The sequence below is a fragment of the Haliotis cracherodii genome, unplaced genomic scaffold, assembly GCF_022045235.1.
Source record: "Haliotis cracherodii isolate W230 unplaced genomic scaffold, xgHalCrac1.p SCAF_1, whole genome shotgun sequence".
Lineage (NCBI taxonomy): Eukaryota > Metazoa > Mollusca > Gastropoda > Lepetellida > Haliotidae > Haliotis > Haliotis cracherodii.
The window spans coordinates 52123980-52144320 of record NW_027266264.1 but is presented as its reverse complement, the minus strand read 5'-3'; the positions used below and the strand labels follow the sequence as shown (position 1 = coordinate 52144320).

The window sequence follows — 20341 nt, the reverse complement described above, 5'->3', positions numbered from 1 at the left end:
TGTTCGCCCCTATTATGTTTCTAGGGTTGTCAGCATCATACCCATGCTCATGAGTTTCACCAAAGTTGTGAACTTCTGAAACCTGCATCACTTTGGGCTTTGCTCCCACATTAAGCTGACAAGCTGTGATATAACTGGAATACTGTTCAAAACGGCGTTAAACCCAAACCATCAACTCGTAAACATTGGCTATGAAAACTCGCTGAATGAGTACTCATTTTGTTTGTATATACCCAAATCTTGTGTATCAACATCAGGACTCTACATTATACAGCATGGTTGTGATACATGTATCAGTCATTGTGTGATATCATTCGCCATAGTCTCATGTCATGTAAGCACACATATCGTGTTTGCTTTGTGTATGGCATGAAGTGATATCAGTTGTGGTCATGTATGAAAATGATTTGAATTTTACAATATACCAAAAGTCAAACGATTGCATAGTAATGTCAAAATGTTTACAATGTAACAGTGACAAGAAGCCAGACATTAAGATGTCAGTAGTTCTACTCCAGCAGTGTCAGAAGGCATAGCAATTCATAGCAATTCATAGCAAGTCGCAGCAATTCATCATGGTTAAAGGGGGATTACTCCATGATCTGGAGCCTCGCCTCGGTCTAGTAATTAGTAGCTTGAAAATGAGACATGTCTAGGTATAAGGGTAATCATCAACTGCTAGAGTTATATATGTCATTATGTGGGAAATGCACACAAATTCAGTCAGTTTGAATTGAATTTTCTAGGAGCGCCAATTTGCCCGAGTTTAGTCTTCCTTTAGGGAATCCTTGAACTAATAGAACTTCCTGAATTTGGATATTTTTCCTGTCAGAGGATTAGTGACTAAAATGGGTTAGTTTCTACCGCTGGAAAATACAAAGGCTAATAGGTGTTATTATGTCACAATATCATGTTCCGTTTTGGATAGCACATTACTTTTTTGTTGATGTTTACAGAAGCAGCAGTGGATGTCCCAGGGAATGCCTTCGGAGCGCAGACGTCAAGCCCCATTGTCCAGGAGAGCCCTGTGTTGCAGGCACCCCTGGCTGCAGAGGAGAAGTTTGATATGCAGAAGGTGCAGGCCGTGTCTGCCAGCGCTCCCGGTCAGAAGACCCCCGTCAACGGATCTGTCCCGGTTGACTCCTCCTTCCTGGAGACCAGCATCGATTCCATGCCGTCCTACCAACCAAACATGACGATGGATGACGAAGAAGAAGACGAGAGGACACCCAAGCCATCACTGGACGAGCAGATTAAGCAGCTGGAGGAACAGTACGAGAAGATCACCAGCGACCAGAACCACATAGCACCTGGCGGCAAAGTCGGCGGAGCCGCTCCTAAAGCCAAACCTGCCCCTACCAGTTCATCAAAGTCTCCGCCCAAATCTATGTGTGCAACCTGCTGCAAGGTGTTAACCTACTCAATCCTGTTTGCTGTACTTCTAATGGTGGTGACTTTTGTTGTTTTGTTCTACACAAAATTCGACCACCCATTGCTTGATGAGGGACGGAAACAACTGCAATTCCTGGAACCTGTCAAGCACTATATCGACGACTCTGTGGAAGCAATTGCCAGCAAGTTCAAGTGAAGAAATAACGCCTTATTTTGTGTCAGAGTTATTTTTGGTTACATATCATTGGCAATAAGTGACAGAGCCAACTTGCAGAGAACATGTTACACCACTTAGATTGTGATAGAATATTGCATTGTAAAACCTCTCCTGATTTTCCAATAGCACTCTTTTTTATTTGTTATTAACATGGAAAAAGAGGAAGCACAGTGCAATTACTTTTTATTCCGTAACAATGTATTTAGATTTATGGTACAGTTTTAAAGGAACATCATGAATCTCATATCAGTTTTCCATTTCAATTATAATAATAATAATAACTATTATTGGACAAATGTTATAAATTTTATCCGAAAGATGAAAAAAATTCTCTTGAGCTGGTTTTGCCGGTATTTTGATAGAGTTTTACATTTAACAGATCGGGAGTGATAATTCTTCTCTCGTTTCTACCTCTGGTAAAAAACAACACATTATTGCCTTACCGATATGGCACTCAGGAAGACATTCGTTGTTCAGTGTGTAAGTACTATACATACTTAATAATCTGACTAGTAACCGTTTAATGTGCCTACCATGAGATACAAGTGTTAAGTTTGTCAAATTATCATTCGTTTTTAAAGTAAGCTGCACATGTAAATTGTAAGAAAATTCCAAATAGAGTAAATGTAATGCATAATATGGACTGTGATTTTGACCGAGCCTTGGTTCCCTGTATACAGTTTGTGTGAAGGAGAGGTTTTAGTAATGCAATATGGTGGGGACGTTACCATGGTGATTCTTTCTCCCTTTTATGCGTCATTTTATATTTCAGTCAATGTTGAAGGTGTCTTTTTTTTTAGCCTTTTTAGACACGTAAAGAAAAACATGAAATGTGGTTTCAAAATAATGATATTTGGTGAGCATTAATAGTAATATGATATGCTTTAGGCCATATGGCTTTCTCTGCCTGCCAGCGTGGAGATGGTTATTGTGACATAGACGTCCACTGCTGCAGTATCACTTTAATTACAATGAAGTGCATCACCAAGTGTATGTCCCCACCATCTTGTTTTGTGTGACCGTGATCTGAATCTATTTACACCTCACCCGCTGGTGCGGTTTACATTTCAGGCCCTCATCACGTGACTTGTGTTTTGTGATGCTTTTTTTCGCACGTTGATGAGGTGTAGCTGAAAGCTGAGGGGGCAAAAAAAGAGAGACATATAGGAGGGTGCAGATGGATAGCGACAAATTGTAGATTTGTTGTAGTCGACAATTTGTTTGTTCTACTCGATACTTTCGTTTTCAAAATAGACTGGGGAAAGACTGTAAGGGTAGACCTAGGATATTCCTTTGTACTATCTGTATATTGTTAGGTGGAGTGATTTGTCTGTCCACCCCTCTGCACCCTCAGATATAAAATATGGATTGTAGACAAGAATAATTATTTATTTGCAAATAATCTAGTTGATCAACAAAGTTTGGTTAGTTGATGTGCCTGCTCGTGCAATTCTATTGATTATACTAATCCCGTCATGACAAAAGTATCCGCTTTGCATAAATGTAGACCCAAATTGATTCTGTTGCACTGTAGTCCTGCATGTAATACACATAAAAATATCACTTTCATTTAACTCTCTTATCCTCAAAGTTCAAAGCTGAGATTTATAAACCATTGCAGTAGAGTACCTTGCTTCTTAACCTGAGTCTCGGAACAGAGGGATATTCAAACCGATGGTTGCTATGATACAGTGTACTGTAAGTGATGCTGGTCAGGTAGGTAGTATAGAGAGAGCATTGGTATCCTTCATTAGTGTATGGTGCTACAGTCCATAATTAGGAGGGTGTTAATTTGTTCGGGCTTGGAGGATCAGTAGTGGTGTTTCGTTTTTTGTGTGCAAATAATAAGTTTTGTCAGTATGTATTGGAATGTTTTTACCCAAATAAGTCTCAGCTTTGACAACTTGGTTTTCATTGGTTGGATGGAGGCATTGGTACATTTGACAGCTTTGATCTGTCGCAGCAAAGGAGGAATAGTTTGGGTCTGAAGAGAATGAAATAGTATCTGAAGAGAAAAGGTTATTATCCTGAAGGAGAGAATGTTGTTGACTTAGCTGATTTAAACCATGTCTGTGTATACTTGAACACTGAGAAGAAATTGTTGAGATAAGATCAACATTGTTAGAGTGGAGTGTCCATCAGGAACCGACTATAAACCAACTGCGAGGATGAGAGAGTTAGATCTGCCTCAGAGTGCTGCTGGATTGGGTGGGCTTGTATTTACATTCAGCATCTGATGATCACCAGATGAAAGTGAAGTATCGTACGTCACTGTATCGGTTTGAGAACGCATTGTTTTTTGTCACTAATAATCTGCCAGTCTGGAATTTTTTTTCTTTTTTCTTTTTAAGGTATGGTGTTTTGATCTCAAGGGGTAGAAATTTGAGATTTATATTGAAGCATTTCTGTCTGTTTTATGTTTCAAATATTTAATTTCATTTTAAATGGTAAACTTTGGCATTTTTATGAGGAATTTGTTTATTGAAATGTTGAAATAAAAATGTTCACATAGATTATTCATACGTAATTGTTTAACATTGTCTTATTTATTTCTATCACACTATGACATTTTCCTGCGATTTCAATTTTGAAATCCGGATATATGATGGCGGATATTGGTACTAATTATCCACTTGTTGCGTATGCTTATATTGTAATGTAGATATTTAGCTAGAATATCAACACGCTTGTATCTTCAGTTCTGCTGTGTTTCAAGTCCATAAATTATGCAATACAACTTAATGTGTACAACATACTGGCAAAATAACGTACTAACTCTCGGATCATCTCATTGTAACATAGGCCATCGTCATTGCTCATGGAACTCGACTTGGCTGTAACATATAATCGACCCCCACTGCTGGAAGAGGCAAAAACTGAATTAATATTTTTAAATCGTGTTGAAATTTATTGACAGATTAACTTTTCATATGTTGTGTCAAGAGGAATCTATGTTGTACATTGTTACATGTGATTGTTCTGTGGCATGTTTATATGGTATACAAACACAAACTAAGATTTTGATTTTCTATGGTCAGGTATGACCTTTGCCTCTCTCAAGCAGTAGTTACCATAAGTCCTCAATCAGAAGCTGGGTTGCAGGGAAAACTGATAGTGACGAGGGCTGGAACTCAATCAGTACAGTGGGTTTAAATGTAACCATCATTTTTTTAATTCACCATTTTATGTTGCTTGTGAGTTGAAGATAATGAAAGACAAACTTAAATAAAGGCCGGTCTCAGTTTGAGACAAGAGCGGGGGGGGGGGGGACTAGAAGACCCAGGCATCTGTTTGAGTACTTTGCTTTTTCATCTTTTTGTAACGCTATTCATTTTGTAAGCTTGCTATTACAATGCTGTTTTAGATCTATCACATCCTGCATGTTTTAATTCAAATAATTTGTTCATGTGTTTGGACATATCCATCATGATCTTTGTTGAGATTTTATGTACAAACCGATACTCATCTAGTTATTGCACATAGATAAATTGTTACATATTCTCAATTATGTAGATCATAATCTAAAGTTGGTGATATCTTAATTTTCCTATTCTGTTTGTATAGAGAATGAGCTTTCTCGCCTTTGTATGGTAACCAGGCTTGAGGATCTATGTGTATATACATACAAATATATGCGTTAAACTTGGCAGCCACTGAACAAGTGCTTTCTTAAGCTCGGTTGAGTTTAATGAAGTGTCCTAGAGTTATTCCTTCCTGTCATCAGCTGTGTTTGTTTGTCGGTTAAGTGATGTGTGGTGGTGTTTTATTTTAGACATGTTGTTGGTGTTGTACATTCTTGTTAAGACTTAGAAACAAATACCTACATTTATACCTTCAATACAACCACTTTTCTCCAGATTTATTTCTACAAACCACAGGAGCAACAGATTTTTGAATGTACTCCAGTTATAACCATTGAAATTTTTACAATCTATATTAAGCATGGAACCAACCACATTTTAGACGAGATAGAATATCTGAGTGTATACATGGTAGCATCCATCAACAAGACAGATACCAACCATAATTTGAATGAACAGAAATTGTGTTGGATTTATCATCTGGGGAAATGATCAGAATCAAAGTTTTATTTGAACTGAGTAACCTTACAATGGTTAAAATTAATTATGTCTGACTTTGGGAATTGTTTCAAGTGAAACGTATTAACCTTGGTTTAGTTCATGAAGAAACAGAAAAAAAGACTTTGTATGATGATGCTTGTAGTTGGATTTTTGTGAGGTATTAACATTGTAAATGATGAAACAAGATTGTGCTGGGGATGTTATTTCACTGATTAACAGTTTACTGACTGATGTGTGACCTCCACAGAACTCCCAGAGATAATGTCCTCTACTTTAAGCAGACTATTTTTTACTGTCAAGAAATTATGCAAAACCATGAATTTTTCAGATAAAAATATTTGTTACATTCTGCATTTTATTTGAGATATTTATATTTTTCTTATTTATTTATGAATTGATAAATAAAGGTGCACTGTAGATAAAGGTTAGTGCAAAAGTGAAACCTTTGACGACCAGTAGACACGAGGCTTCCCTGGATCGTGCATGGGGGGTTTCATCCATTACTACATTCATGGCATTAGCAGCTTCCAATGCTTCTAAATCATTCATTACATCAATTGCATTCAAAAACTTCCACTTGACAAAAAGCACTTTTGATGAATTTTTCACGACACTTTTCTCTTAAGTAAATGTCAACTATTTCTCTGCATGATATCTTTTTATCGGAGTAACAATATTCCCTCCAAGTGTCTGAGGGACAGTGGTGATATAACTTTCCTGGATTTTTAAAGACATCCCAAGTGATGAATAGCTTGATATATAACAATGCAGGAGCTGACTGCCCTTTAAGACTGATTTCTAATATTAATGCATGTTTTATAAACCTCATGCTTATAGGGTCAACTTTAGTTCGCAGTTATTTTGCTATTATTTTTATTTTCTGCGGGACCAACTTTTGTTCGTCCCTCCCTCCCTTGTGGTTGTGTACTGGCTCGCCTGATAATTCTGTGTCTACTTTGTAGAATGCATCGTATCGAGCATTTACAAGGATTTTCAACAAAATATAATTAAAAAAAAATCCACTCTGTAGAAAAATAATTGTTTTGTCATTTGTTGTGGTTGAAGTTGAAGATATGCTTCTAAGAAAGACACGGACAGTTGTTGCCAAATGAACTGTGCAGAACTTGCACAGCCGTGAGTGAAGCTTGGTTTTATTTGCAATGGTGACACACAATTAGCCTTGTAACACAATCCTCTTAAGTGGCCTTGTAGGATTAATAAGAGTGAGATGGGTTTTAACGCCGCTTTTAACAGTATTCCAGTTATATCACGGCGTGTCAACTTGATGTGGGAGGAAAGCACGAGCACAGGTATGGTGCAGACAAACCTAGAAACATAATTGGGGCGAACCGGGATTCGAACCCAAAATCATAGGTTTCTGGCGTGCCCAAGGGATGCAACTCTGCACAACTGGGCCACCCGTGCCCCCTTATTAATAAGAACTAATATATGAATATAAATATACACTACCCAAAAGAAGTTAAAGAATACCTGATTCTTTCATATTGCCATGACAAATTAACTATACTGTAGTAATGTGAAAGAATCGGGTATTCCTTAACTTCTTTTGAGTAGTGTATATATAATGTACACGGGCTACGGGATTACAGATGTGAATTAGTATTTTAACTTCCAAGCCTTGTAATTGTTGAAGATAGGTTACTATTTATAGTTCTGGAAAGGGGGCTGTCGGGTAGCCTAGTGGTTAAAGCGTTCGCTCGTTACGCCGAAGACCCGTGTTCGATTCCCGACATGGGTACAATGTGTGAAGCCCATTTGTGGTGTCCCCCGCCGTGATATTGCTGGAATAATGCTTAAAGCGGAGTAAAACCATACTCACTCACTCTTCTGAAAAGAGGTATGGAAATGGGGGGTTTCCTGATCCCATTTGGAGACATTGTTGGTACAGTCATGAACAATGGAGCACTCAATCTTAAATGTGTATGCAATGAGTTCTTCTAACATCACATTGCCATGAGACTTGGCAAACAATGACTGGAACTGATTTATTTTACAATATATAGGTTCCTATGGTATCCGTGAGTGAGGGAGGGAGTAAAAGATGTTCTCAAGGTTTGCAACACCAGGTGTGGATGCTGCATGGGATATTTGGCAATCGTTCCCATCACCTACTTCAATTGAATAGGATTTCAACACAAATACCCAGCCAAGCCTTAAAAACATCTAACAAAGGTTATGGACATGATCCTAAACTCTTTAGCTAAAGCACCATGATCTCACAACACAAATCATCAACTGTGGACGCTGCACACATGCCCTGCAAAGGACCTGGCAAATATCTGGAATTGTTCCCGGTATCTTGTATTTATGTCATTAATATCCCATTGATATTTTTCTTCAATGATTCATTCAGCCTTGCCCTGTTTTGAAATGATGACAGGAACATCAACTTTATCAGACAAGGAAATTTTCAAACCAGAAATATACCTGATCTTATTGAATTTTATTGACGGTATTGGAAGCAACACAACAAAATGTGATACATGACAAGAAATCTGAAAACTGAGGGACTGCTCCACTGCAAGAACAGTTGCCCCCCGTTTTTGTTGGGACCATCAAGAATGTATCCACAGCGTGAAGCAAGTAATATTACACAGATTAATATGAAATATATATATATATATATATATATATATATATATATATATATATATATATATATATATATATATAAAGAAATATGTAACAGAGACTTTGTCCTAAAATATGATAAAATCTTTCTTGCCTAAACCTGCAATACTTTTCCATTTTTAACTTCAGATTTTTCATTTCATGCCTTAAGTACAAACATTCTAAACCAGGGTTACACAAGCACCTCCGTGATGAAATATACAGGGTACTTAGTGACAAGATATCAGCAACATAAATTAATTCAAACATTTTATTTGACCTACTGAGAAACACCACCCAAATCCTTCTCTCTCATACATATAAGTCAAAGTAACAATCTCTCATTAAACTGAAAATGATTTCAGCACAATATCCAGCCAAGCCTTAAAAACATCTAACAGAGGTTATGGACGAGTTTTTAAACTCTCTAGCTAAAGCACCATGGTCTCACAACACAAATCGACAGTCTATGGACCATTCATTGACGCCTTCTGAAGACTGACAGAAAATAATTCCCCACGCTGGGTATAGAAGTTGTGTGTGTGTGTGTTTGTTGATACACCTGACAATATTTCAGCTCTATGATGGCAGATGCTGATTGTAGAATCAACTGAACAACACTAGTAGAGAGGGACATAAATTGTGAACTTTGTTCTACATGAAACAGTAGTGAGTATTTGAAATATCATCTGAGGATTGGGCTCGTGTTGAAGGAAGGCCTCACACACGTGTGTGCTGATGATTGGGCTTGTGTTGAAGGAGTGAGTGAGTGAGTGAGTGAGTGAGTTGGGTTTAACGCCGCTTTTAACAGTATTCCAGTTATATCACGGCGTGTCAGCTTAATGTGGGAGGAAAGCCCGAAGTGATGTGAGTCTCAGACGTTTACCACTTCGGTGAAACCCACAACCACGGGTATGGTGCTGACAAACCTAGAAACAATCGGGGCGAAAACCGGGATTTGAACCCACAATCATAGGTTTCTGGCGTGCCCAAGGGACGCAACTCTGCACAGCAAATCGTGACCCGTGCCCCCCGTGTTGAAGGAGGGCCTCACACACACACACACACACACACACACACACACACACACACTGTGCTGATGATTGGGCTTGTGTTGAAGGAGGGCCTCACACACACACACACACACACACACACACGTGTGCTGATGATTGGGCTTGTGTTGAAGGAGGGCCTCACACACACTTACACATGCACATGTGTGCTGATGATTGAGCTTGTGTTAAAGGAGGGCCTCACACACACTTACACATGCACATGTGTGCTGATGATTGAGCTTGTGTTAAAGGAGGGCCTCACACACACTTACACATGCACACACACACTGTGCTGATGATTGGGCTTGTGTTGAAGGAGGGCCTCACACACACACACACACACACACACGTGTGCTGATGATTGGGCTTGTGTTGAAGGAGGGCCTCACACACACTTACACATGCACATGTGTGCTGATGATTGAGCTTGTGTTAAAGGAGGGCCTCACACACACTTACACATGCACATGTGTGCTGATGATTGAGCTTGTGTTAAAGGAGGGCCTCACACACACTTACACATGCACATGTGCGCTGATGATTGGGCTTGTGTTGAAGGAGGGCCTCACTCACACATACACACACACAACTGTGCTGATGATTGAGCTTGTGTTGAAGGAAGGCCTCACACACACACACATGCATCTGTGCTGATTTGTCTAGTCTTGAAGGATCACACACACATACACACACACATCTGTCCAGGGGCACTACAACTGTTTCAATGCATCATCAATGTCCTCAATCTGATCCTTCAGACTGTTCCACTGGTCCAGTGTAAGTGAGATTCCTGAAAAACAAAACCATAATTGAAGCTCACCTATCTTCAAGCTCACAAAACTTCACATTGAATAAAACCAGTACATAAATTTGGATATTCACGGGGTTAGAATACTGATCCTGACACACGCATTGCAATTTCCTCTCTCTTTTCAATCTTCTATCCTATAACACAGCACCCGAAATGTGCCTCATCTGCCTCTGGAGAACCCGTTGCCATTGGTTATCTTACCCTGATACCTGATGGATACTGGCCCACCTTTCGTATTGTTATATGGTGCAATAATGATTCATGTATTGCAATACCTACCAAAACATATGGCATGATATTTTTCATTTGTAATTTGTTATGAATGTGAATGAAAATGGACCCAACCATCAGACTTTCCCTGCACATGTAATATACACATTATATACAGGAAGCTGGAATCAAGCAGGAATCAAGCCACTAATTTCTGGATTTTGAATTGATTTGTCACTTTACCACCAAGGTGAAAAACTGATTGATTTTGAAGAACACAATAAACCGCTATTTTCCAAACATACTGTTGTACGTTTTCATTAGTATTTCAAGTCGTGGTACGGTAATACCGTGCACCACTACTACTAGGATACCTGGCCGACATGCATACCTTTCTTCCCTGGCCTCAGGTCTCCGTCAGCCTCGTAGTATTCCCTGATGCTGACCATCGCCTTACCGCGAAACTCACTGATTGTGGCATACCTCATCCTGGCAATCTGCAACATTGAGTGAGTGAGTGAGTGAGTGAGTGAGGTCTGGGAGATGATTTGTAAATGAGTGAGTGGGTGGTTGGTTGGGTGGGTCTTGGTGAGTGAGAGTGCAATCTGGAACATGATTTGTGAGTGAGTGAGTGAGGTCTGGAACATGATTTGTGAGTGAGTGAGTGGGTGGGTGTATACGTCTGTACTTTAGATGGAAGGAAGGCATGACATTGCTGTTGTAATGGATAGGAATGCTTTCCATGTCCCCCAACCATGTCACATAAAGGCTATAATAGATGCTAGTTTATGTCAGTTTAGTTAGATTTCAATCCCTCCATCCTCACTACAAACCCTCACATCATTTTTTTATTCCCAATACTTCACAGGTTTTCTAAACACCACTTCCCTCAAACACCAATGAACAATACCCCCGATTTGCGATGTTGTCGCTGTTCTTAACCAACATATCAAGACACAGCCTGGTTGCAGTGAGTACAACAAATCAAGACACAGCCTGGTTGCAGCGAGTACAACAAATCAAGACAAAGTCTGGTTGCAGTGAGTACAACATATCAAGACAAAGTCTGGTTGCAGCGAGTACAACATATCAAGACAAAGTCTGGTTGCAGCAAGTACAACAAATCAAGACACAGCCTGGTTGCAGCGAGTACAACATATCAAGACAAAGTCTGGTTGCAGCGAGTACAACATATCAAGACACAGCCTGGTTGCAGTGAGTACAACAAATCAAGACAAAGTCTGGTTGCAGCGAGTACAACAAATCAAGACAAAGTCTGGTTGCAGCGAGTACAACAAATCAAGACACAGCCTGGTTGCAGTGAGTACAACAAATCTAGACAGCCTGGTTGCAGTGAGTACAACAAATCAAGACAAAGTCTGGTTGCAGCGAGTACAACAAATCAAGACAAAGTCTGGTTGCAGCGAGTACAACAAATCAAGACATCCTGGTTGCAGTGAGTACAACAAATCAAGACACAGCCTGGTTGCAGCGAGTACAACAAATCAAGACAAAGTCTGGTTGCAGCGAGTACAACAAATCAAGACAAAGTCTGGTTGCAGCGAGTACAACAAATCAAGACAAAGTCTGGTTGCAGCGAGTACAACAATTCAAGACAAAGTCTGGTTGCAGTGAGTACAACAAATCAAGACAAAGTCTGGTTGCAGCGAGTACAACAAATCAAGACAAAGTCTGGTTGCAGCGAGTACAACAAATCAAGACAAAGTCTGGTTGCAGCAAGTACAACAAATCAAGATAGCCTGGTTGCAGCGAGTACAACATATCAAGACACAGCCTGGTTGCAGTGAGTACAACAAATCAAGACAGCCTGGTTGCAGCGAGTACAACAAATCAAGACAAAGTATGGTTGCAGTGAGTACAACAAATCAAGACAAAGTCTGGTTGCAGCGAGTACAACATATCAAGACACAGCCTGGTTGCAGCGAGTACAACAAATCAAGATAGCCTGGTTGCAGCGAGTACAACAAATCTAGACAGCCTGGTTACAGCGAGTACAACAAATCAAGACAAAGTCTGGTTGCAGCGAGTACAACATATCAAGACACAGCCTGGTTGCAGCGAGTACAACAAATCAAGATAGCCTGGTTGCAGCGAGTACAACAAATCTAGACAGCCTGGTTGCAGCGAGTACAACAAATCTAGACAGCCTGGTTGCAGCGAGTACAACAAATCAAGACAAAGTCTGGTTGCAGTGAGTACAACAAATCAAGACAAAGTCTGGTTGCAGCGAGTACAACAAATCAAGACAAAGTCTGGTTGCAGCGAGTACAACAAATCAAGACAAAGTCTGGTTGCAGTGAGTACAACAAATCAAGACAAAGTCTGGTTGCAGTGAGTACAACAAATCAAGACAAAGTCTGGTTGCAGCGAGTACAACAAATCAAGACACAGCGTGGTTGCAGCGAGTACTCGGACCAATCAAGGATATTTCTTGTGCAACATGTGCCACAGCCTTGCAGCAATGGTAGTGTTCACACGAGTCATATGTGTCAGCAACCATTTTGGTCGCCAATCAGCTTTCAAAATAGACATCGGCCCGTACGCCCCAGGCCGACAAATTTGTTTTTTGGGCTGATAGTTTATAATTTCAGCAGACCCTTACAACCTGCAATGTATTTTAAGCTGTGAACATGGTAAATGCATCATAACACTGAGAGTGAGACTGCGTTGTGAAACAGGGTCCAGCTTCAAAGTACTCAGCTTGTTAACTCTTTCAACACCGCAGGTCAGTAAACTGGCCAAAATGTAGCCACGTCAAAATAATGTATCTTAGTCAAATACTTTTGACATTTTTATACATATTGGTCCCTGCATTACTTCTTAATGCATTTACTGCTTTTTTGACAGAAAATGTGAGTGGGATATGATGACATGCATCAACCAAGTCACCGAGTCTGACCCCCGTCCTGTTAGTTGCCTTATACATGTAAGGGTTGCTGAAGCTCAATTCTAACTCGGACTTTCACAGATCAATGTTCACAGATGCCTCCAACGTGATGCACAGATAGTTTAGAATCAAGTCTAACGCCTCCATATTGGTCCCACTTCACATGTTTTAACATTTTGGATGGAAATTGGATAATTAACTGATTGAGGCCCAAACACTTCACTGATACCTATGCAGACACTCGGGGTGGCTCTTGAACATTTTCCAACGGTTAAAATAATCTTCCACCTTCATTTCATGGTCAACTATGTCAATTCAACTAAACTGAATTACAAGCTCTATGAACAAACCATCATGAAAAGTTCTCCACAAATACCAGCAAGGTATGTGATCAAACTATTTGAAATATATTTCACGTTAGGCCAAACTATCAACCAGAGTCTTCCAAACCGATCCATGAATTTGCTCTTACAACCAGCATAGGTTGTTGGGGACCAACTGTAACCAGCCATCCCAGCAAGGGTCTACCACAAAGTACCTGGAACATCTTCTCCCCGTTACTGTTGGTCTTGGTGGTCCTGGCCTTGTCACCACCGGCCTTCTTGTCCTCCCTCTTCTCGGCCTTGTCAGACTTCTTCTCCGGCTTGGCCTCAGTCTTCTTCTTTTTCTGCTTAGGTTCCTGGGAGACAAAACCGTCCTCCATGGTCATCACTAATTTGTTTGCCGACTCATTATACTTAAAACTTTCAAGCAATAGGTTTTTGGTAACAAGCTCAATCTAGATTCTGAGTAGAAATCCTCAGATAGAATACCAAACTATTTAGAAAAAGTGAAAGCACAAGATACATAGGATTTTATTGACATTTGCTTTTTGTTTGTTTGTTGTTTAACACCACACTCAGCAATATTCCAGCTATATGACGGCGGTCTGTAAATAATTGAGTCTGGACTAGACAGTCCATTGATTGACATCATGAGCATTGATCTATGCAAACGAGAAACAATGACATGCATCAACCAAGTTCGTTGTGAGCCTGATTACCTGATCCCATTAGTCACCTCTTACGACAAGAATAGTCGCCTTTTATGGCATGCATGGCTTGTTGAAGACCTATTCTAACCTAGATCTTCATAGGTAATAAAGACAGAATAACTATCTTAGAAATAGGACCTGTCTGTGCAAGACTGGTAACCTTCCTACAAGACTGGTCATTTTTCAGGGGTGAGTGAGTTGACTTCAACACCACTTTGCAAACTGTTACAAGGCATGTCAATAATGGGGGAGGAAAATTCAAAGTGACACAAGTTGATGACATGTATGTTTTTAGTGAAACCCTTCAGGAGGTGTACAGATTAAGGATCATTTTCGGGGCAAATCAGGGACTCCATTATCAGCAGATCCTGGCACAGCAAGGGATGCAACTCTGCATGAAAAGCCTTAGAAGCCTGGGCCACAGGGGGACAGTCAGTTATTTTTAATATATAGGTTTATCTATATGGCTACTATGGTGGCCTCTACTGCAAATCAGATGCAATCCTCTTAAACATGTTGGGTTGTCATCATCGGTGGGAACAGGTATGTAAAGTTTCAGTTTCAATGGTCCAGTGGTTTCTGAAGAGAAGAGGTGTACATGTGTGTATGATGCACAAAAGATGAAGAGCAAACCAGCCATGACATAAGCTCACTTGACTTTCAGTCAGATGAGCTAAAGAATTCAGTTGATCGCAATTTAGTATACAGTTTTTGTCTAGTTCCCAACTATTCAGTAAACCTTCAATCTGTTACCAACACATACCTCTGCGTCAGAACCAGAGTCTTCTGAAGAGGACAGAAATTCCTTTGATTTCGGCATCTTCAGCAAATATCTGTAAGAAATATGGTGAATACAAATAATTATAACAAAACTTTGCCAATACTGCAAAAATATCCTGCAAGATATCTTCTCAGAAGAGCTGCACTTTAATGAGTAGATCTTTTAGGAGCCTACTTAGCACTGCTGGGGCAGAAGAGAGTCAAGCTCTGCAACCCCTTAGCACAGACACTATGACACGTAACCAGTGCTCGTATACCTAGTGATCAGCACCCAATTAACACATGTAGCAGCCATAACATTTCCGAGTCCCGTGATGGGATTCGAACCACAGACCTTCTGATCTGGGGTTGGACGCCTTGTCCACATGACCAAAGAGGTTAACCCTATCAGCAAGCTGACAAATTAAGGATGTCATCTGTAGGATGACTCCACGCCCTGCTACATACTCCCCCGTCAGCAGAAGGTATGTCCCAGGCCGCATAGTTAGGAACTGAGGCTTATTTTGCTCAAATCTAATATGAACGTGCTCAGCCCCACATTGGGCGCCAATGTAGCGGCCATAACATTTCCGAGTCCCATGATGGGATTCGAACCACAGACCTCCTGATCCGAGGTAGGACGCCTTGTCCACATGACCAAAGAGGTTAACCTTGTCAGCTTGCTAAGGATGTCATCTGTGGGATGACTCCACGCCCTGCTACACACACATTCTACAACCTCAGACACTTGTCCGAAACCCAAGTCCAGTACAATTTCTTTGCGTCTAGTAAACTTGGCAAATAAAAGTCCATACATTAGCACTAACATCTACTGAAAATGATGTCAAGTGACAAGTTTGGGCCAGTAGAATATAAAGTAAACAATAGTATAGTAAACTAAGTTCTTTTTCCCTCACAATTCAGAAAATCTCAAGACAGAAAATATGGATTTACCTCAGATTATATAGGATTAGCTCTTTAAACATTCATTAAAAGATGTGAGATTTCAAATCCTAACTCACAACTAACCTTTCGGATCCAAGTGTCAAGGATAGTTGGAGGTAACCTACCTACCCTTACCCTAACACAAACTGAAACGCTAGTAGCAGGATTGAAGAATCATGCAAGATAAGTGGATCAGCCATACTAGAGCCACGTAGTGCTACATTGCCGAGCACAACTGAACCGCAGTCTTGCTCATGATATCCCTCAACCCAAAATGTGTCTCATCCAAGAGGCCATATACTGTCCTGGTTGAAAATGTGGGAGTAGTGCACTTTACTGGGCGCACTTTTTCAGATCCAATTAGCGCTTTAGAGGCTTGAACATGCTTCGCTGGCTCACCGGCTCTGCTAATTAATGTGTTAATTAGCCGACGCTCTAACACTGGACCACAGGCGCTATCACATGTAATCAGTGTTCGTTTAACGGGTCATTAGAATCCCCATGAACATGCATGCGTAATTCAGTAAACAATGAATTGTGCATGCGTGTGACGTCAAGGTCTGCTCTTCCATTCATCTTTTCTTGAAACCACACCTGCCATTGTTTATGTCAACATGACCGACCAATCGGATTAACTAGATTAACGCTTGAAAAGGTAAGAATTTATGGCTAACCCTTGCCCAAAGTAAGCTAACCCTAAGGACCGAAAAGGGGTGTTGGATCGTAAAGACGTGTAAGTTTCCTTAAGACCGAGAAAGTTTGTTTGATCGTAAAGACGTAAGTTTCCTGAAGACCGAGAATGGGTGTTGGATAGTAAAGATGTGTAAGTTTCCCTAAGACCGAGAACGGGTGTTGGATAGTAAAGATGTGTAAGTTTCCCTAAGACCGAGAACGGGTGTTGGATAGTAAAGATCTGTAAGTTTCCCTAAGACCGAGAACGTGTGTTGGATCGTAAAGATCTGTAAGTTTCCCTAAGACTGAGAACGGGTGTTGGATCGTAAAGACGTGTAAGTTTCCTTAAGACCGAGAAAGTTTGTTTGATCGTAAAGACGTAAGTTTCCTTAAGACCGAGAATGGGTGTTGGATAGTAAAGATGTGTAAGTTTCCCTAAGACCGAGAACGGGTGTTGGATAGTAAAGATGTGTAAGTTTCCCTAAGACCGAGAACGTGTGTTGGTTCTAAAAGATCTGTAAGTTTCCTTAAGACCGAGAACGTGTGTTGGATCGTAAAGATCTGTAAGTTTCCGTAAGACCGAGAACGGGTGTTGGATCGTAAAGATCTGTAAGTTTCCCTAATCTTGACCGAAAACGGGTGTTGGATCCTGAAGCGAGAGTCACCAGAGCGTGAGGCACGGTAACGGTATAATGAAACAGCGGTGGCACTATAGCACGGTAATTGAGCGGATGGTAGAGCTCGGCTGCGCCCCGTAAACTGCATTGTTGCCGAAAATGTCAACAATGAGCAGCAATGGCGAAAACACGCTCGCTCAGCTATTGAGAGTGCTTCATTTTCTTGAACGGCCTGGTGTCACAGAATTTAAATTTACTCGTTTTACATCTTACTCATACATACAATCACACAAACATTACATGACTACCGTCTTTACCAATAGAAACGTTACTGTCTATCAGCTTGTGTATTTGTCAACATTGGTCTGGAGGACCGTACACAATAGCATTGTCAGAACTGCAAAGACAAGTGATATCAGTGAGGTCAATTAGCGACATGACATCGGTTGCGCCGAGTCATCTGCCCCCTTGTGATTGTTGTAACTTACATGACACAAATGACAAGTCTTATATTCTAGCAGCAGTATGAGTCTCTCAGCATGTCATTTACCCGCCATTCGAATACGGAAACGGAAACGTAAGGTGCTCTAAATAGTAAATCATATTTTCCATGCGACTAATAGTATTTCCATGGCATCTCGCGTCCTCACATGGTAGGTTAGCCTTTCCAAATATACATAGTGACGAAGTACTCTATTTTTTTTCAAAATATTAGGAACAAAATTACACCCCAACCGAAAATAAACGTACACAACTGTTTTATTTCTCTTGTTCACGTGTCCTTATGGAACTTATAAGTATGGCATAAAACAAACTGGAATGACGCACAGCTAGCTAAGTTGATTCCAATGTGAAAGTGGAATGTAAAATGTGAACATGTAAAATCAATTTAGCAACACAACTCTGTATGTATGAATGTGTGCGGGAGTCCGTATGTTGCTCAACGCCGCATGTTGCTCAACGTCTGGACCAGACATTTGACCAACGGTCAACGGTCAACGTCCAACTCAGGGAGCCTGACTACCCGATCCGTCAAGTCCCCCCTTACGACCAGATAGGTTACAGATGACCAATTCTAATCCGGACGCCGCCTCTTACGACCAGCAATGGGGTGCTGGGGACACATTCTGTATACGAAAACAGTGGATTCTCACGACTTGTTGAAACACTTTTTCCTCCTTTTTTTCACAGGTACATCTGATTACAAGCCACATAATTAATAATCTGCCACAGCATTACACCCCATCAGATATGTATTACAGTTTGAGATGGAAGTTTAAATTTAATAGTTTAAGAGTTTCCAACATTTTATATGAAAACAATGGATTTAGATAATTAATTGCTTTCAAATAATAAATTACAAAGGCAACAGAAATTCATAAAATGTTCACGTTGAAACACTTAGAGTAGTCATACAGACCCTGATACAAATATATATCAAATATAGCCCATGCAAGTCTATAAATTTTGGCAAGTCTAGATTACTGCAGTATCAGGAAATGAAGAGAGTCACTGGGCTCCCTTTTATTATATTTTTATCAAGATAACTGAACAGCTGCTTTTTGTCTGTACGAAATGTTCATTTCAGAGACTAGATGTTAGTCTACAATTACAGGGACTTTAGTTAAACTGGGATGGCAACCCGAAGTTCCAAAACAGTTGAAGGTTTTGGCGTGTTCCAATGTCTATTTTACTTACATCAAAATCAATATTTTCATCTAAAACTCGTTAAGTTAATTGTTAGCATTAGAACTGTGGGTCTATTGCCAGTGGTATGGCTTTCAAGGCAGTGAGCGAGAAGGCCTAGTGGTCTCAGGCGCGGCAATGTGATGTGCAGAGTTGTGTCCCCTATATGCATGGCAGAAACCTTTAATGGGATCAGAGACCATATTAGTGTATCTGGTGCGCCCTGGTATCCTTTTAGGTTTGTCAGCACCACAGCCGTGCTCGTGGGTTTCACCAAAGGCTTTCCTTCCACATTAGGCTTACGCCGTGATTACTTCTATATTGTTCTATACCCAACTCGCCCACTCACTTCAAGGAAGGGTTCTTATAAGACTATGTTTATATTTCACGGGAAAATCTATGGGGATGTCGCCATGTCGTTTTAAATATGGAGAATATGATTTAATCGTAGTGAGTGAGTACCGCTTTTAGCAACATTTCAGCAATATCACGGCGGCAGACACCAGAAATGGGCTTCACAAATTGGAATCGAACCCGGGTCTTCGGCGTGACGCGTGGACACTTTAGTTTTGTGAATTTCATTAGTTTCTTTAAAAAGTTTATCATTTTACTCTATCCACGGATTAACAAAACCGCGATTAAGAATCGCTATCTACCAGGTTCGACCATATACATAAAATAACCTTTAGAATTCACCGTGACGATCCGGGTGAGAATAGGTCTTCAACAACCCATGTTTGCAGTGTGAAAGGCGACTATGCTTGTAAGAGGCGACAAACGGGATCGGGTGGTCAGGCTCGCCGACTTGTTTGATGCATGTCACCGTATTCCAGTTGCGTAGATCGATGCTTATGATGTTAATCACTGGACTGTCGGTTCAGATTCGATTATTTATCGACCGCCATCACATAAAAGGAATACTGCTGAGAGCGGCGTTAAACAACAGTAACACACACAATAAATATCCGTTAGAATTCAGCACCAGACATACATAAATGCAATACAAAATTAAATGTATAAATATGAAATGCATCGATCCTTATTCGTGTGTTATTTTTGTATATTTATTGTGTTTTGCTGAATTTTCAACTGACGTGTGTGAAACATAAATATGTTTGTGATAGTCTGTGGGGAAAGCATTATCATGAACGTGTGGACATGCGCAGTAAGCACCCAAACATAAGTTCATTGCTCAACAAGGGGAATTTAAGTCTCTGGTTCCACGTCTCTGTCCATTTCTCCATTGTCTTTGGGACAAGAAAAGCCTTGGAAGATGACTCGTACGTATGTCATAGATATTCAGTATTCACAACATCAAGATGA

The 20341-nt window shown here is 40.4% G+C and overlaps 2 protein-coding genes across 12 annotated transcripts in view; one reads left to right on the top strand and one right to left on the bottom strand.

The window, feature by feature from the left end:
- The window catches only part of LOC139479172 (FERM domain-containing protein 5-like), a 94782-nt gene extending 89905 nt beyond the window's left edge, over positions 1 to 4877 (top strand). For all 11 annotated transcript variants that reach the window (XM_071262043.1, XM_071262034.1, XM_071262052.1 and 8 more), the window contains one exon: positions 957 to 4877. In XM_071262043.1, coding sequence (XP_071118144.1) covers positions 957 to 1588 — 632 coding nt within the window. In that variant the 3' untranslated portion in view covers positions 1589 to 4877. The remainder of the gene's footprint in view (positions 1 to 956) is intronic.
- Positions 4878 to 9652: 4775 nt separating this feature from the next.
- On the bottom strand, positions 9653 to 17903 carry LOC139479166 (activated RNA polymerase II transcriptional coactivator p15-like). Its single transcript, XM_071261956.1, has 5 exons — positions 17821 to 17903; positions 15103 to 15172; positions 13845 to 13985; positions 10790 to 10895; positions 9653 to 10167 (listed from the first exon to the last, which is right to left on the bottom strand). Exons 2-5 carry the CDS (start codon positions 15157 to 15159, stop codon positions 10088 to 10090), a joined length of 384 nt encoding a protein of 127 aa, XP_071118057.1. The 5' UTR covers positions 15160 to 15172; positions 17821 to 17903; the 3' UTR covers positions 9653 to 10087.
- Between the last annotated feature and the right edge of the window lie 2438 nt (positions 17904 to 20341).

Excerpts from the sequence above, each read along its gene's own strand:
- LOC139479166 (XM_071261956.1), bottom strand. The coding sequence starts at position 15,159 with ATGCCGAAATCAAAGGAATTTCTGTCCTCTTCAGAAGACTCTGGTTCT. Across the intron at positions 13,986-15,102 it reads ACTCTGGTTCTGACGCAGAG|GAACCTAAGCAGAAAAAGAA; the intron begins GTATGTGTTGGT and ends TTTGTCTCCCAG. Across the intron at positions 10,896-13,844 it reads ACGGGGAGAAGATGTTCCAG|ATTGCCAGGATGAGGTATGC; the intron begins GTACTTTGTGGT and ends TCAATGTTGCAG.